Consider the following 18,869-nt stretch of genomic DNA (forward strand, 5'->3'; position numbering starts at 1 on the left):
ATCGCCGCAGGTGTTAAATCATTTCCATCTACCTTCCTGTTCTGTGCTTAGTCTCTTTATAGACTTTATAGACTGGATTATAAGCACCATTACCCTGAGTGGCTGTATTTCAATCATACTGTACAGTCGAGCAGGGTGAAGATCAAGTGTATTTGCGAAGGCCAATTTTCCCACTAACTCTAACTGTTCATCAAAGGCTCGCATCTCTGCGTCTGGATTCAGTATGACTACATTTTCAAGACGTGAATGGATTTATGCCTTACTTGCCTTTTGTTGCTATTTTTGTATTTTTTTTTGTATTTAAGAAAAAACTGGATGATCTGCATGGCACATTACAGGACCAGTGTGCAACATTTAAAGGACTCTATCCATATGAATTGAAATAGAAAATACTCATGGTGTGTCTTTGTTAAGCGCACCGAGATAAATAACTCTTGCCGTAAATTACTAACGCGCATTCATTCTGACATAAACAGGGAGGAGACTGCCATTTTGTGCCACCATGTATCTACAGTAGCCCTGAACGTGGACCTGCTATGGGTTTTTTCTCCTCTGATTTCATAGCGGGTATTAAAATTAGCATTGACTGCCTTATGCTTTCTCACAATCAAATTTCACAAAATCTTATACACCTTTAAAAAAATGGTTGCTAATTATTATTATTATTAATAATAATAATAAAAAACCTTTATTTTAACTTTAGCGCTAAAAGCGCTTTATACAATCAGAGAGAACCAACCGGGCCCCCGGAGCAAGCAAGATGCGACAGTGGCTGGGAAAAACTCCCCTGTGGGAAGAAACCTAGGGCAGAACCAGACTCCAGAGGGCCATCATCTGCCTGTGAGTAGTTGGGGTGAAATACAATAATAGAGGAGAGACAGAGGAAGAGAGAAAGGAGCAGAGTGAGCCATTGCGCTCACATTAAAAATAAATAAATAAATAAATAATAATAATAATGATAATCAGAAATGGGTTTTTATTTTGGATAATCTGTGGACTATTTGTTCCGGGGCAGCATGGTCCTCAGCAGGCAGGTGGCAGTAGAGTACTGAAGGATGGGACCAACCATCATATTGAACAGATTTTAATGTGTCGTTCCAACCAGTAGGGGTCTCCGTTTCTCCACACAAAAGGGAAACGAGACAGAGAGAGAGAGAGAGAGAGGGTGGGAGAGAGAGAGAGAGGAGAGGAGAGGGAGGGAGGGAGAGAGAGGGAAGGATGGAGGGAGGGAGAGAGAGAGTGATGAGAGCGAGCGAGCGAGCGAGAGAACATTTAAGCTTTGATTGGTCCTGACCTAATTCAGAGCAGGACATCCCACAATATTCAATACTCCATTTCTTGTTCGCCCTGTCTCTGCCTATTCTCTCCGTGTTGCTCCCTCCTCCCCCCCCTCCCCTCTCCACTCGAAAAGGACTGGAGAGAGAAAAGAGGGCAAGAGATTAATACCGAGGCTCGAGCGGAGCAATTCATATTCCAATTTGAAGAGCGTGTTATCTATTTTCTCACACTGCCTCATTGTGCCTCCTCGTGCCGCGAAGCGCCGGGATCAAAGCGGGATTCGGTGGGAATCAAACGGGACTTTCAAGGAACCAGAGCGACGGCAGCAAACAAAAAACACACGCACGCACGCACGCACACAAACACAAACACACACCTTCCCCGTCCCTCGACGGCCGTGTCAGACGCTGTGTGTGTGTGTGTGTGTGTGTGTGTGTGTGTGTAAGAGAGAGAGAGAGAGGCTGAATCCCTGCGTGTCACTGGAAAGTCATTCATCCGAGCTTAATCAATCTGGCTTGTTTGATTCAATTCAGACTCCAGCGCGGCTCCGGGCAGGAGAAGAAGAGAGGCAGAAAATGAGAGGCGAGCTGAGCTGGCTCTTTCTAACTTTGACGAGGCCTCCCTCCATCCCTTGTCCTCTTCGTTCCCCTTCCATTTTTTTTTACCCCCCCTCTGTCTCTCCCATCCTCATCCCAGAGGCAGGAATTGCAGGTGCTCATTTCATGCTAAGGCATAGCTCGGATTCCTCCTCTCTCCTGCCCCCCCAGTCACCACTATTGCCGTTTATATATTTATTTATTTTAACAGCGTTATTACCGCTGTATGTCTTAAACACCAGGTAAGACTCATTAAATATGCCAAAGCAAATTGTGTTTTCCCCCCCCCCCCTCCCACCTCTCGCTCAAATAAGCTCCTTGGAAATATTCCATCATGGCAGCCTTTTATTCGTTCCAAATGGAGTTATGAATTCTAAAGCAGACTTGTATTACGCGGGGAGGGAGAGAGAGAGAGAGAGAGAGAGACAGAGAGAGAGAGAGAGAGAGATGGGGGGGGGGGGGGGGGTGATCAGAATACCGAGCAAAGCCCTGATTGAAATTTCTTGTTCTCGGAGCATTGAAAGAAAGAAAAAAGAAGGGGTGAGGGGGGGGGGGGGTGAGAGTGGAGGTTAGAATCCCCCCCCCCCCTCCCCCCAACCCCCACACTATTTTACGCTGTTATTTGAGTCGATGGGAACCGGCCGCGCCGCTATTTAGTCACGGCGGTTGCATCAAAACACTGCGCGCACACGGCGCTGATGAGAATGTTTCCATTCGTCAGCGCGAGCGCCATCGTATAGGCGGCGCTTCCGCAGCGGCCTCCCCTCAAATATCATCTTTTTTTTTTTTTTTTTTTGCTATTCATGAGCATATGCTGCCGTGAGAACCCCCCCCCCCCCCCCCCCCCCTCCCTGTCAATAAATATGCACAATCTTAATTGTCCCCGTCGTAATTAGTTGGACAGTTCTGTTCTTTTTGGCTCAGGTGTACGTCGAAGCTCCTTTCTTTTGTTTGCCGCTTTGGCACCTTTTTGATGATTTCCATGACAATCGCCCGAGAGCGAGCGAGGAGAAGTGAGAGAGAGAGAGAGAGCGAGAGAGAGAGAGAGAGAGAGAGAGAGAGAGAGAGAGAGAGAGAGAGGGAGAGGGAGAGAGGGAGGGAGAGAGAGAGAGAGAGAGAGAGAGAGAGAGAGGGAGAGGGAGAGAGAGAGAGGGAGGGAGAGAGAGAGAGAGGGAGGGAGAGAGATGGAGAGGAGGTGAGAAACAGTTGCTGGAAAAAAGCCCCATCTCAATCTGAATAGCTTATTAATAGAGCCGGTCCCAGGCAAACAGATGGCAGCTGCCAAAAACAAACAGAGAAATCACAGAAATGGAGGGGGAAAAAAATAAAAAAAAACCTAATTCAATTAGGTGGGAAGCATTTCTCACTGCGCCACTTATTGAGCAGTTTCCATTAATTTGATAATCCATTTTAAAAAAGAAACATATTAGAATGTGGCTTTTTTTTTGTTTTTGTTTTTTTTGTTGCCGAGCCGCTTTCTCCTGTGTTTTATTATGTGAGGCTGACAAACGGAGAAAGAGGAGGCCGCGGGGCTGCGAGCGCGTGGGCGTGAGAAGAAAACCAGATTGAAGTCATTACTGGCTCACGGTTAACAAATGCAATTAAAGTTAAGAAGGAATGATGGAACGGCTGTGTTTATTATGTGAGCGTATGGATAAGGGGTGAGTGAGGGTCCTGGATCCTCATCAGGCTCTTAGATGGGAGGGGGGGGGGAAAAAGGTTCTGTAGGTTTTTGTTGGGTTGATTGATGTGTGAGGTGAGCCGCCCCCCCTACTTTTAGTCTAGGGTTGTTTCACTGTGATGCAAAAATAATGATGCCGGTTACAGTCCATTTCTTGATAGATGTCGGAATATTCAACAGTTGCCTACAGGCTGAGAATTCAATAAAAAGGCCCAATGTGGAAGATTTTTTTTTTTTTAAAGGGGCTTCTTGTAACACAACAGAAACGACAAATGCATGTTTTTTTTTAGATGGAGTCACAACTATTATTTATTTATTTACCTGTGATCACATTGTATTTAAGTAAAAGGGCTGGTTCCCTTCTGGGAGGTAGCCATATTATAGCAGAATAGAATAAAGTGGAATGTTGCATTTTGAGTTTTCATATTGGTCTTCAGTTGGGCAGAACAGGATTTATTATTGATACTGCTGCTGCTGCTGCTGCTGCTGCTGCTGCTGCTACTACGACTACTACTAGTAGCATTGCTCCTGAGAAGAACAACGGCTTTTTACTAATTACTTCTACCAACAACTATTTCATTAAGTGGGGCATCAGAAAAACAGGGATTCATTTTTTTAACCTGACTTTCATTTCCAGAACCCCCCCCCCCCCCCCCCCCCGAAATATTCATAGAACACACTCTTGACAATAGCAAACACGTTTTGCAATTGTAGCTTGCTGCTCTCGGGGTACCTTGGTCATGGCTGTTGGGACGCTTCTTTTCAAGAGACACTTTTCCTTTATTTCGAGTGGAGTATTTTTTAAACTCCACACAAAGCTCTTAATCAACATGTCTGATTGGAGGTCTTGACATGCAAATGCATGACTTTTTAGATTGTTCATTAATTGATAATTATCCCTCCAATGTCAACACATAGCGCACCACATCATGTGACCTTTGAATGAATATAAACGCAATTGTGTGAATAGCTAGTAGGCTAGCTTGCATTTACATGTCATATGTATTGTGCATATAAAGTATTACACTTGTTTTGCTGCCGGCATATTGTGAAATGAATTGAAAACGTCCATTCATTTTCTCTTTCAGCTACTGAATGTGCACCTTAAACAGTGTGAAGCTCACAGGTTAAAGGTCACATCGACTATCGTAGCGACGTCAATAGCCGATACGCGTTGTATTTAATTTGCGACCAGAATTGATTTCACTGCCTGTTTTGTGCCGGATTTCATGTCTTCGTATTCCAAAGCGGTTAAATGTCTGTTTGTCTTCAGCTCTGCTCCTGTCATATCTAATTACACTGCCAACTTGAGGCCTGGCATGTGTACTGCAGTGTTCTCAGTCACTTATTTAAAACATCAGGACATCAGAAAGTGACGTTTTGTATTTAGTAGCCCCTATTTTGAGTTGCTCCTGTCTGAAGGTGGGCCTGACTGTGCATCCTGATATACAGTAGGTGGTTGACACTTTGGCAATACATGCTGCTTCTTTTTAGAGAGGTATTTCACAGGTGCTTTGCAAAACAAGAAAAGGTGCAGAGATTCACTGACTCACCAGAATGACAGAAAAAACTAAAGCAAACTAATAACTCTAAACAAGTCTCTATTACGTAGAGTAAAAGCAGTGTTCAATTCGAACTGTAATCTGTTTTTACGAAATGTTTTCAACTCTGGAACATGACAAGTTAGTAAATTCCCTCTGCCCCGAAGGTTTGGTTTGCTTGTTTTTCTTTTTACAGACATAACAAAATATCAGCTCCAGTGTGCCTGTTTCCATTTTGCAATTTGTGACGCTAAACTCATACATAATTCTTGTTCCTCCAACAATGTGTTATTACTATTCTACGTGTATGACCAAGCCCAACAATTTACCGGGTTGAATGTTCCAGTGGTGTCCCTGCACAAAGTCTCTACGACGGCAGCTGCCGCTCCATGTTAGTCAAGTGCCTCCATCACACTGACAGCATTAATGAATAGGTGGCTTACACTAAGAAAAACAAGTTAAAGTGCTTTTATCTGAGAATACATATTTATTTAAAAAAAAAAAAAGAAAGTGGCCTTCATCAGCGTTTGCGTGCTGCCACCTGGAACTCTCCATAAACAACAGAGCCCAAGATCATCCTTTGATTTGAATCCCGAGTTAGAATTCAGTCCACATATTTTTTCACCTGCTCCAAGCCTTTCAAGTCAATATTCTTTAAAAAAAAAAAAAAAAAAAAAAAAGAAAACACGGGGGGGACTGATTGAGACGACTTTGGAGTGACAGAAAGTATCATTACTTGGACGAGAGGCAGAAAAAAGAGAAAACTCGGGGAGAAAACAAGGAGAAGATTCCGGTGCATTTGATTCTAATGAAAGCGGATGCCTCTGTCAAAAATAAACGTCCCTGGGGAAGAAAGGAAAAGTTTGAGTCAAAGACACAAATAGAGAGTGATGGGACTTAAAGACTGAACAACATACTGGATTTAAAATATGAAAAATGCAAACAAACACAAAGCCTCCTGAAATGTGCGGGGACAAAAAAGAGTTTAATTGTGAAAGGCGGAAAAATACAAGGAATGTCAGGCAAGCATTAAAATGGAAAACCAGGTCTTTGATATATACATATATATATATGTATAAAAACTTTCTTTATTTCAGGAAGAATAACAAGCACCACCGTTCCCTCCCAACAGTATGACACGTTGTGGAGGAGGTGGAATCTCAGCTCACGCTTTATTCATTCATTTAGCTTAAAGAAGGATCACAGCTGCACACAGTGAAGTTGGTGTGGTTGGGTTAAGCAAATAGTTTGAGCTTTGAATTTGTTTGTGTGGCGTTAGTAAAAAAAACAAAAAAAAACAACAAAAAAAAGTGTGTGTTTGTGTGTATTTGTTAATTTAGGTACATTGGATAAAACCATAGCAAACTAAATCTGTTCAGTTAAACCAATACAAGATGGTTCGCGCTCTCCCCTCACAGCAAGAAGGTCATGGGCTCGATTCCCTCATGGGGGAGCTTCTCCGTGTGTCTTTATTTGTGCGTGTGCGTGGTTATTTGTGCGTCTGTCTTGACCCTACGATGAATCTGCAGATTACTCTGGGTGTGTAACCTCACCTTCACCCTAAGACAGCTGGGATAGAGTCCAGCAACCCCCGTGACCCTGCGTGCCAGGAGAAGTGGTGGTAGAACCCATACGCCAGGATATGCAATGAAGAGTCGACCTGCAGTTTTATGTGTGCACCTTAGCTGGCGGCAGACTGACAAACTGACAAACCAGCAGTGAAAGCTGTAGGGCTAAATTCAAAATGGACAAAGAAGCTAGAAAACAAAAATGAAAATGATTCCGTGAATTAGATCAACACTTGTACGGAGCACCAAGGGGCTGTGGATTCCACTAGCTGTTTGCTAGGTGCTAGCATGTTTGAACTATCCCATAGGCTCAGCGTTGTCAACAGGTCATGTCGCCACCTATTGTAGAGGAGTCAACATCAGTCCGTCCAACCATTTCTATACCTACTTCTCTGCACCTGGGCATACCCCAAATGGGACTCAGACGAGTCGGTAGTTCACCTCACAGTGAAGGACAAACATAGTCACCCTTACGGCCAATTTAGAGTTCCCGGCTGGCCTCTTGCGCTTGTTTTTGGACCGTGTGACACACCTGGAGAACCTGCAAACTCCACACAGAAAGACCCTGTGCTCAGGGATCGACCCTGCAACAGGAGTGTCCCGGTACGAACCACTGCAACCATTGTGTTGCACAGGGGTAGACAACCTTCAACCAGTGACTCGCTGCCCCTCTCCTGTTGGGGGCAATGTCAGTCGTCTGATTAAATGACATGTTAAGCTTGAGTGTGTCTTTTGTTCGCCCACGTTCAAGGTCTTTTTTCTTCAACTTCACAGTTCAAGTTCATGCATCGGGTCAAGAATTGGCTGTTGTTGAATCTTTCCAATTTTATTTTTGCTGTCAACGGTTACACATCCTTGAGGTCCTGATCGAGACGCTCTAGAAGTAGTCTGCTAGCGGCCCTGGCGGTCCCCTGGGCTGTGCATCGCGTCACTCCAGTCAGTGCATGTTAGAGTGACACTGTGTACTCAACCAGAGCCTCTTTAGTTCTTATGGTCTAGATGTCTCTGGAGCAGGTAGATGAAATGTATTGTACATCCAGCAAATCCTCTCCTTGTCCTAATCATGAAGTAATTAGATTCGTTGTGGACAAAGGTTATCCGTATAGGTGGCGGCCTTTGGCGGCCAAGAGTTGAGCTTTGCGCTAATGACAAGTTCACACTACTCAAGAATAAATGAAGGAACGGTGGGATCTTTTATTATTATTTTTTTTTTTTATCTGAAAAGGTCATTTTTTTTTTTTTTTTTTGTAAACCAAAGCCAAGTTTCAGAAACGGGTTTTTTTTCACCATAGTTCTCATACTCAACCTATGATTCCTGTGTTGTGTGTCTATATTGAAACTGTTTAGATCTTAACTGCTCCTGAATTGAGAAGACCGTGTTTTATGTCGTTCTTCGAATTTGCGGTTCTGACTTCAAAGTCCAAACTGTCTCTGCAGGCTCTTTGAGTTTGCTGAAAGTAGGTCTCAGGTACTCATCATTGCACCGTGCGACCAAAACCTCCGAGTTGCCAACAGCTCATCCTTTAATCAGTGGTTAAAATATTTCCAGTGACCTTTCTATTGTGTTGCATCTAAAAAAAGAATCCGAAAAAACCCCAACTACCAGAAATGTTTGAGCACTTTTCAAAAGGCATTAAAACAGCCAAACACTGAACTGCTTTGTTTAGTTGAGTTGAGTTTTTTTTTTTAATTTGTATATATTTTTAGAGTCACATTTACAATATGTTGGCCAGGCATGTTTCACAGCTTGGTTGCTATGGCGCCGATTTTAAGAACACAGACTTTTTCTCTTCTTTTCCCCCCACCAGCCAAATGCTGGGACTCTCTGTTACACAACGAGCCAACGAGCCAACGCGCCGCGCCGTTTCATCCCATCGCAGGCATTCAAACGGCGTCGACGTGTCACGAGTGCCTTATCTCCTTCCCCTGATGAACCAACTCGCACTTGTGTTTTCATAACGAGCCTTTTTAATCCCCAACATCTGGACCAGAACCGCAGACGCTAACATCCACCACTTCCCTTGAACGGCGTCTCGAACATGCAATTATTGGAGTATAAAATGCAGCATGTGTGGGCGATATTGCTCAAATAGAGCAGCTGCACTGTTCTGAAATGAGAGCACACGGCGGGTCTCACTTTGCGTGCGTGCGCGTGCGCGTGCGTGTGCGTGTGCGCGTGTGTCAGGCTCCACTGCTGGGTGATACAGGGCACAAAGAGAGCGCTGACTCTCACAGGCTGCTGCAGGAGTGATGAGAAAATAGTTCTTGTGTGCGGTTCCCAATCTGACTCACCGCCACTTCAAGTCAGCACTGAAGAAGAAGTGCTGAGAGGGAGAAACGTGCGACGTGCGGCTGTTTTACCTCTTGAGCGCAGCGGTTCCTCTAAAGGGATGTGGGCTTCATGGCTGCGCCGGCCACAGACGAGGGACGGCGTGGAGGAGAGGAGGCCGCACATGTGCGAACCGTCTCTGTGGCTGCTGCCTCTGCTCTGGACCTCTGGAGCTGCTGTTAGTCGACTTGAATTAGTTTAGTTCAGAAAATTTGAAAATTTAAACATTGATTAATGCCATTACTGATTATATGATCATATATATGTGTGTGTATGTATATGTGTGTGTATGTATATGTGTGTGTATGTATATGTGTGTATATATATATATGTATGTATATATATATATATACATATATATATGTATATATATATATATATATATATATATATATATATATATATATATATATATATATATATATATATATATATAAATATATATATATATGTGTGTGTGTGTATATGTGTGTGTTTATATATATATATGTATATATATATATATATATATATATATATATATATATATATATATGTATATATATATGTGTGTGTATGTATATGTGTGTATATATATATATATGTATATATATATATATATAAATATATATATATATATATATATATATATATGTATATATATATATGTGTGTGTATGTATATGTGTGTATATATATATATATGTGTATATATATATATATATATATATATATATATATATATATATATATATATGTGTATACATGTATATATAATTTTTAACCATACACATATACAGTTACATATATGCAGTTCAAACAAAGGACATATACAACAATAAAATAATTACAATAAACTGGAATTTAAAGCCACAACGATGAAAAATATTGACGGTTTAGCTGCTAGCTGACGGTTTGAGCTCTGTTTTTAACAAAGCACTCATTAGCTTTTTTTTTTTTTTCAAGTGGATACAGTAAATGTACCTTTTCCGTAACCAAACACAAAAACTGCACCACAAAACATTTGCGTTAGCTCTGCAGCACTGTTTGCACCCCTCTCCCCCCTCCCACCTCCCCAACCCCCTTCTAAATTCACAACAGGCCACCTTTGTTCTCCTTTTGCAACAAGCGGGCTTTCAGTGTGAGACAGAGTAGTAATATTGATATTGAGACATATAAATAGGACTTGATACAGTCATAGAGAGAACCTCTTCATCACCTGACGTTTCAAAATTAGTCTGTGGGACATTTTATACGTTTACCGAAAAAAAAAAAAAGAAAAGAAAAAGAAAAGAAAAAGAAAGGAAAAGGTGTGACTGGTCTTTTAGAAAACAATGCCACCACTTCAAATGTGTGTTTTTCGTCACACAGGAAATGGACAATGGAAAGGAATGGGTTACCGCACGTGGCGCTTGATGGTTTTTCAGTTGACATTGCGCAGACGCTGGATTATATTCGTGTCTGCAGGTGGGGAACCGCAGGCGCGCTTGCGTGCTTCTCGTCCTGTGCGCCGAATTCCAGCAGCCTGCGCCAAAGTCTGTGCACCATCAACGAAAAGCTCCGATGGAGTTCGTGCACAGCGGCGTCGACTTGCACACAAAATGTCATGATTATTTTCTTTGTTGCATGTCGTCGACGCGGAAACCTGCCCCCCTTTTTGCAGAGCCGAAATCCAACAGAGCACAAAGTGAAACCCGTTTCTTGCTAAAACCGCCTACACTTCCTGCCGATTGTTGCTCCGCAGCACCAGAGTTGCAACTGTAACGCTTTGTCTGTGTGCTGCGGTGGCTGGTCTGCAGAGAACGTTTGGTGTCCCCTGCTGCGCACGCCAGCCACGCACCCTCACGGCCGGCAGTGACCTTTACCTCAGTGCAAAGCCGTGAGGGCAAAGGACGGCAACGTTTCAGCCACATCACGGAGCTTTGGTGGCGGCGCTGCACAGTCGCCACAACGGCGCAAATAAGAAAGCTTTTTAAAGGGGGGGGGAACCCAGTGACGGGACAGATGATCGGCTTTTTATCGGCCGTACAGTGACACCGAGGTAAAGTCGTGCATCGTCTGCAAATGTGTTTAGCCTATTTTTTCCCAGGCAAATAAATATAGAAGAATCTTTGCATGCATGTAACGAAACAACTCCTTCATAATCTCAACACCCACCCTCCCCTCCCCCACCCATAAAAAACCCCCAACGCATCTACTTTGTGTAGGTGAAAACAAGAACGCGCACATGGTCACATGGTACGAAAAAAAACAAAAAAAAATGATGTGTGTAGTTAACTTGTCAATGACTTGTACAGTCTGGGCCAGTTAATTAACTTTGAGTAATGACACTTTTTTGACACAGATGAATGTCAAGCAAAGCAAAATTAAAATTTTCCTTTAAAGATTAAAAAAAATTAAATAAAAAAAAATGCTTGTGCTGTGCTTCTGTTTAGTTATTTATTGCACACTGCCAAGGCTCTGTTAAGTAAATGGACGTCTTAGCTTGAGGAATGCCGCTCTTTAGCGCTAGCGGCTCCTCCGTCACACAAGCTAAACGTTCGCTACGTTCATTCATCACACGTGTTTAAATGGAGCTTTTATGCGCATTGGCACCGATTTGAAAAAGACAAGGGCGACGTCAAGCGTGCCAAACTCTGAGCGAATTAGAGGAAGTTGTTTGGAGTGATGCCGCCTCCATAAATGTTCTACCGTAACATTCGAATGCGTCATATAAACACACCGTGCAACCGAATCCACCACGAATAGCATCCAGAAATGATAACCGCAGCGACTTTATCTCGGCCATTTTTCACCCGTCGCTCCTCTACGTCCCTCTCAGTGGCCGCCACGCCGACCTCATCCATCAGCCGGCCCGTTGTCGCTTTTGCTGCTTTTTGCCACCAAATGTGTCTGGAAAGCAACAAAGGTGCTACAGTGGCCTCCTCTCAGCGACGACCCCCGTCATAAATTGTAGCTTTTCATCCAACCGTTGGCCTCCCTTCGACTTGCGAGGCGATGGAACGGGAGCGAGGCCAAGGATGTGCACGACGGTATTATTACCCACGCCGACCGCAAGCGAGGAAGGTGAAGTTAAAAAAAAAAAAAAAAAAAAACAAACAACAAAAAAAAAACCCTGTCCCTTGAGCTATGAAGGAGAGTTGGTGCCCGATGATACGCGGAAGAAACTGACATGAAAACACACAAACGGCAATTGCTTGCAAACTCTTTTATCTGGCACTGCATTAAAATTGTATGACTGTGATTTTCCTGTAATATGTGTCAGACCACAAAGCAGCAGCAGCAGCAGCAGCAGCAGCAGCAGCAGCAGCAGCAGCAGCAGCAGCAGCAGCAGCAGCATGTTTCCCCTATTTTCCAATGATGAGCTATTTGCCAACTGTTTTATTATAGAAAAGGAAATAATAAATATTCATGATAAAAATAAGTGGCAAAACCATAATAAAGTAGAAAAATTATTTTACAAAAAAATCCTTTTCAACCGGATTAAAAAAAAAAATCAGTGTTTGGACGGTCGCCTGCGTTTGTGCATTTCATTGCGTTGCCTGACACTGACGCCTACGATGCACCACTTTCACAAGCGGAGCAAACGTCTTCTGGCTCTGCTGTTTGTTCAGAGAGTTTACTGTATAGGTGTCAAACTCTGGCCCGCGGGCCAAATGTGGCCTGCGGTGTAATCATATTTGTCCCGCGAGGCCGATACAAAAGTCACCACTAGAGGCAGCCTGCGGGTATTGCACGGCACCTGTACCGCGAGTTCTCCGAATCCCAGAATTCTCCGCTGGTATTTCGGCACGTCAGTCAGGACAGAACGTTCACTGAAGGATATTGAGATGACCTAATTGGTCTATTGTTGTAAAAGAAAGCGAAAGAAGAGCCGTACGATTTTTATTCACATGATATTCACATCACTTGATGTATTCATGATGAGTTTTTTCATTTTGATTTTGCACGTGTGAAATATCAAGTCATTTACTGTACAGTACAGGCATGGGCAAACTACGGCCCGGGGGCCACACGCCTCCTGTTGAGCTTTTTAAGCCGGCCCGACAAACTTGAAGATACATTAATAGTAAGTAAGTCATAAAATCGCTGTATTTCATCCATTTTTTCAGTGTTCTAAGAGTCGTTTCAATAAAGAGCTAAATAGCGTTGGGCTTCAAAGACACTGATTTTGTTTTAACTTTGCTTCGTATTCATTTTTCGCCCCCCGGGGTAAAATGTACACTAAATATATAAATAGGCTACGACCACGTGACCTTCCGCAGCGCAAAACACGTTGCAGCGTGCCGACGCACTCACGATGGAAAAAGTGCAGTTTCATCTTTTCATCTTTATTTTCATCTTTAATTACAATTTCCCCCCCTCTTCTCCTCCACCCCAAGAAATTCACTGAAAACAACCAGACGACTCAATAAAATAAATGAGCAGACGTCAGAGCTATGATTAATTTTCATTTTTTTATTATTATTATTATTATGCAGGTTTGAAATAAACAAAGCGTCGTGACACAAACAGATGCTGCTGGCAAGAGAAAAAAAAAAGAAGGAGCAGCACCCAAAATGTAAAAAGATAAAGAAAAAAAAAAAGTCATTGCGGTCATTTTTTTTTTTTTTTTTTTTATCAAACAAGGCTAAAAATAACAAAAACGATAAAGAATAAAAAATACATCTCCATCATAAGAAGCGGAAAGAAAGTGATCCGATTTCGTTCATAAATAAGGAAACCTGTCAAATGGCTGATGGGCAACTAGCAAAAACACTATAATATAATAATGATAATAACCATTTAAAATATTTCTCATTACTGGCTTTACAAATAAAATAACTACAATTGGCAGGTTGGGTGGGGGGGTCATCTTCCTTTTTTTTCTTCTTTTTTTGCACAATTTAAAATTTGAAAAGTGAAATGATGCTACAAGTAAAGAGATAAATACAGATGTCTGTCAGCAAAAAAAAACAAAACAAAAAAAAATGCATCTCTGTTAATCACACGAAAAAGTTTGTTTGTTTTTTTTATTTTAAAAAAGATGAGAGTAACACAACCAAACACCAACTATAAACTTATTTAAAAATTAAAAAAAAAAAAAAAAAAAAAAAAAAGAAAAAGTAGTAATAAGAGAAAGAAACAAGTGTAATGGTGGATGTGATGGCTCACTGTGATGGATGCACTCTGCATGTCAGGGAGACAGAAGTGACAGAAGTGACATTATGGTCAGACAGATGGAGGGAAAGGAGGAACGTGGGTTGGGGAAGGGGGGGGAGTGGGGGATGGGGGGGGAGGGTCGGCGGAGGGACGTTTTCCTCTCCTTCTTTTTCCTTTCAAGTCTTTCTCTCGCTTCCCTTCTATCTCTAGCCTGTTTTTCTTCCCCCTCCCCACCACCACCACCACCACCACCACCCTTCCATTTAATGATCTGCAGGGGCGCGCGCACACACACACACACACACACACACACACACACACACACACACACACACACACACACATTGTGTATTCACTTTCAGATTGAACCTTATTGGAAAAAGAACCCACACCAGCCAGCCATCCAGCGAGCGAGCGAGCGAGCGAGCACAGATTTAATGCGAGAGCGAGCGAGCGAGCGAGTGAGCGAGTGAAACGGCGCTTTGAAAACCCGGCTGCAGCAGGCCGTCGAAATCCAGCAGCAAGACTCCGACGCCCAGGCACTCTCACGCGTCTGTGTGTGTGTGTGTGTGCGTGTGTGTGCGTGTGCACGTGCGCGTGTATCTATCAGTGCACTGACGCAGGTAAACACTTGACTGCACACGTCATGACTGACACACACGCGCACACACACACACACACACACACACACACACACACACAGCAAATGACTAACATGTAATATTAAAGGAGAACCGAATCTATCTGGGATTCCAATTTTTATGTCCCGTAAAGGTGATTTACAATCACACTGTGACGGCTCGCCAGACCTCGGCAGGTCTTTGGAGATATATAATAGATATAGATATATATTTATATAAAAAAAGATTGTGTTTTTTTTTTTGTTGTTGTTGTGGTTCACTCCCTAACCGCCCCCCCCCCCCAAAAAAAACCTGTTTTCTATTAATTTTGCAGGCCTTGAAGCGAAGCTACCCATCACGTCTAAAACGCCACGTTACGTGTTGAATTTCTCTCTACAGTTAAAGAGTCCAACGTTTATTGGCAAGAAAAAAACAAAAACATCAACAACAACAACAACAAACAAACAAAAAAAAAACCCTGAAATAAATAAAAACAGTGACGACGATGAAAACCGGGTTGAAATTAAAAAAAAATCATAGAGGAAAAGGATTAAAGTAGCGGAAGAGCGTTTGGTTCTCCTCTGGTTGTGATTAAAGCTGGATGAGGGTGACGGTGGCGACCAGCACGGCAGGTGCAGTGATCTGCACGGCCTCGGCCTGCGGGAGGGAGGGAGGGAGGGAAACACAGTAGGTGGGAGTTCCAGGGTGGTGGTGGGGGGGGGGGTCTTGTAAGTGCTTGGCGAAAATAAAGTAGAAGAAGAAAGAAAAAGTCCAAACAGCGAGAGGACTGCTAATACATGAAGCAGTACAGACAGCAGTCAGTTTGAATAAAACAACAACACAATTCTAGAATCTGAGTGGGGTGGGGGGTGGGGCAGGGGGGCGGGGGGGGGGTACACTGACTTTAAAAAAAGAGGTGGTGTTTGGGAGGAGGAATGAGTGTGTGTGTGTGTGTGTGTGTGTGTGTGTGTGTGTGTGTAAGTGTAACTGTACGGTATGTTTGTTAAGTGTGAACTGCACTGGAGCGTGTGCGTCGGAGGGAGGTCGGTTGGCAGGGGGAGGAGGGGGGTGGGAGGGGTGGTGAGGTGGGGGAGGAGGGGGGCGGGGTCCTGGGGTGGGAGGAGACTCCTCGGTGTCGTACGTGTCGACGGGCCGCTCGTCTTCAGTTTCAGGTGAGGTAGAGTGGCTTGTCCCTGCCAATCATGCTGCCGCTGTAGTGGGGGAAGGGGGGGGGGGGGGGGAGAGAGAGAGAGAGAAAAAGAAAGAAATGAAGAAGGAAGGAAGCAAGAGAGAAAGAAAGAAGGAAGCAATGAAAAGAACGAAATGAAGAAGGAAGGAAGCAAGAAAAGGAAAGAAAGACAGAAAGAAGGAAGTAAGAGAAAGAAAGAAATGAAGAAGGAAGGAAGGAGGACAGAGAGAGAAAAAGAAAGAAGGAAGAGAAGGGAAGCAGAGTTGGATCATGAGCCGACAGTTTAAAATTATTCCGGGTGCTGAAATTCTGTCTAAATAAAAGAAAACACAACTCTGTGTGTTTTCTTCCCCTTTAACTTCTTGGAGCGCCGGGCTTGTTTTCTTTTCCTCTCCTGCTGCCTGTCAAAAGTCCTGGCAGCCTCCATTAGCTCGTCATCGCCTCCTGGGCTCCCTCCATCTCTCCCTCCACCACCCCCTCACACCCCCACTCCCCTCCCTCGTCTGCTACCTGGGGGCGGCTGACAGTTTTTCGGCACTTTAGCCGGTAATGGAAAGACGCGGACGGAGGCGTCTTAACGGGATTCAGATCTCCTTCTTCTGGACTGAAGCCTCAACACGCGTTCACGCTGACAGATGTGTCCAAACAGCCACACACACTGCGGAACACTTTGCCACATTAGTGTTCTAGACGCCCAGCGGGAGGACCGAGCGTCCCGTTTGAACCCAGGTCACGTCCTGCAGGTTCGCCCTCCCCTGGCCTAGTATCATTTGAGTATCTTATAGGGTCAAGTGTCCTGCTTTTCACTCAGTCCAAATACTGTATGCTCCCCCTAATAGGGTGATGGCTAATAGCAAATACCCAGCGGTGCTGGAGCACAGGCTAGCATTGGTTTGCTAGCTACCGTACGCCTAACTGCATTTTTTAATCCTGGGGTGCGTTTGGTTTTAAATATATATTTGTCTATACCATCCAGTCCAAATTCAATATCAACAAAAAAAGACGTCAACTAAGAATACGTCTTCATTTTTTTTTTTTTTCCTCTCGGTGGCGAGCTACTCGTGCGCGTTCCCGTGGACCCGGCCAGCGTGTGTAGCGGAGGTTGCCTTCACTGACCTGCAGTGGTTGCCACACTCTCGATTGCAGTATTCACCGTCCCAGTCGTGGCTCTGAGGCACCCCGGGGCCCGGCCCGGGGCCCGGCCCTCCTGGGGACTGGGAGCCTCCGATGCTCTTCTGGTACTCTGACTGGAGGTGAGAAAAACCCTGAAGGACACGATCGCACAATCAGCCGGCGAACTTAAAAACAACATCCACAGACAAAAACCGAAGAGGAGCACTGCGGCATCTACTGTTTATACGTTTTATCTCTTATTGTGCGATGTCTATCTATCTATCCATCTATCTATGTAAAACTCCACAAGAGGGGTGCGACAGAGCCGCGCCCAGTCACCTTTACCTGCTGGCCAGGCGGCGGGGAGTGGAGGGAGGCCTGCAGCCCCATCTGGTGGGGGATGATTGGCTGGGACTGGACCTGCTGCATTCGGATGGGCTGGCTGAGGAGCGAGCTCTGGTGCAGGGAGAGCTGCTGGTGGGGGTGGGGGTGCAGGGGCGGGCTGATCTGGAAGGAGGAGGGCGGAGAGGCACTAATGCTGGGCAGCATCTGCGACTGGCTGAGCGTCTGCGAGAGCGCGTGGCGGGGGGCGTGTCCCGCGTAGCTCTGCAGCTCGGCCAGGGGGAAGGCCCCGGGCCCCAGGTAGGGCGACGACGGCTGGGGGGGCGCTGGCACGCTGTAGAGGGGCGGGTTGGCTGGCATCATGTGGGGGGAGGGCTGGCTGGTCTGGGCACTCTTGACCTCCGCAGGGTCGCTGTACGTCTGCGGGAGGAGGCACACTTTTAGTTTTCACTTCCGGTGTTTGTTTTTTTTTCCTGTTTTTTGTTTTAAAGGTGCCGTGTATGGAGACTCCAGTACTTTTTTTTTTTTACTTAATACAAATGTTTTCCAATCAACCAAGATACCAAAACATAATAAAGCGGCAGCAAATAAAAGATCATTTTAAATAGTGAAACTCAAAGCCCTTGAAAATGAAAGTATTTTAAGTTTCTCTCTCCATGGAAGGTTAATTCGAGTCTCTCAACTCACTGTTAGTCTGTTACTATTTTCACATATATTGCAGCTTTTCCTGCATTTGATATTTTTTCTCAAAAATTTAAGAGTTAAGAAGTAAGAATTCAGTAGACAAAACTGTGAAGACCTTCGCACTGGCACTTGTGCAAAGAACACACAAATTGAATCAAATCATAAAATTAAATAATTAACCACTTGACCTTCAACAAAAGTATTTTGCAACACAGACTTCAAAGGTGCAGCTTCGCATAATCATCTGAAACGGCTGAAAAATAAAACCCTCCACAGAACTTGAGAAAAACGGTACATTTTAGCCCTGTGTTTATAGTCTCCCACAAGTTAGCCTAGCCTAGCCTAGCAGTTTAGCCTCCTCCTAAAGTTGCTTCCGCAAGGTGACTCTCCGATAGAAAGGGAGCGGAGAGGCCGTCCGATGGGTCGGAACAAACCTCTGGCGGTGGGGGCCGGTGCCCTTTGTGACATCATAAACATCATTGTGTGTTTTTTCAGCACACGGCCGCAGTGGATAATTTTGTCACGTGGGTCCTCGGAGGCAACGGTGTGCGATTGTAAATACGGTCGCTCCCCCCTCACAGTAGTCACTGTATTTAGTGGCCTTTCTTTTGCCTGGCGCTAATGTCACCCATGTTTGCCCCGCACACACACACACACACACACACACACACACACACACACACACACACACACTGGCACAGCGTGTGGTGTGAGTTACAGTCGGCTCGTCTCATTAGCTGTCAGCCGGGCCGGAGTGATGTGCGCCGCTCGGCTGTTTAGTAATGGCTCACATCCATCCCTCTAAAAA

At 44.4% G+C, this 18,869-nt stretch overlaps 1 protein-coding gene across 10 annotated transcripts in view; it reads right to left on the reverse strand.

Annotated features, from left to right (window-relative positions):
- Positions 1 to 13,330: 13,330 nt before the first annotated feature.
- tox2 (TOX high mobility group box family member 2) overlaps positions 13,331 to 18,869 on the reverse strand; it is a 112,995-nt gene continuing 107,456 nt past the window's right edge. For 6 of the 10 annotated variants that reach the window (XM_076025213.1, XM_076025216.1, XM_076025212.1 and 3 more), the window contains 3 exons: positions 17,375 to 17,797; positions 17,039 to 17,187; positions 13,331 to 15,944 (listed from right to left, as the gene is read on the reverse strand). In XM_076025213.1, coding sequence (XP_075881328.1) covers positions 15,902 to 15,944; positions 17,039 to 17,187; positions 17,375 to 17,797 — 615 coding nt within the window. In that variant the 3' untranslated portion in view covers positions 13,331 to 15,901. The remainder of the gene's footprint in view (positions 15,945 to 17,038; positions 17,188 to 17,374; positions 17,798 to 18,869) is intronic. The other 4 variants (XM_076025217.1, XM_076025218.1, XM_076025219.1 and 1 more) reach the window with 1 other exon arrangement.

Source organism: Nelusetta ayraudi, unplaced genomic scaffold, assembly GCF_046127955.1.
Source record: "Nelusetta ayraudi isolate G7.1 ecotype Tasmania unplaced genomic scaffold, CSIRO-AGI_Nayr_v1 ptg000017l, whole genome shotgun sequence".
NCBI classification, from domain to species: Eukaryota; Metazoa; Chordata; class Actinopteri; order Tetraodontiformes; family Monacanthidae; genus Nelusetta; species Nelusetta ayraudi.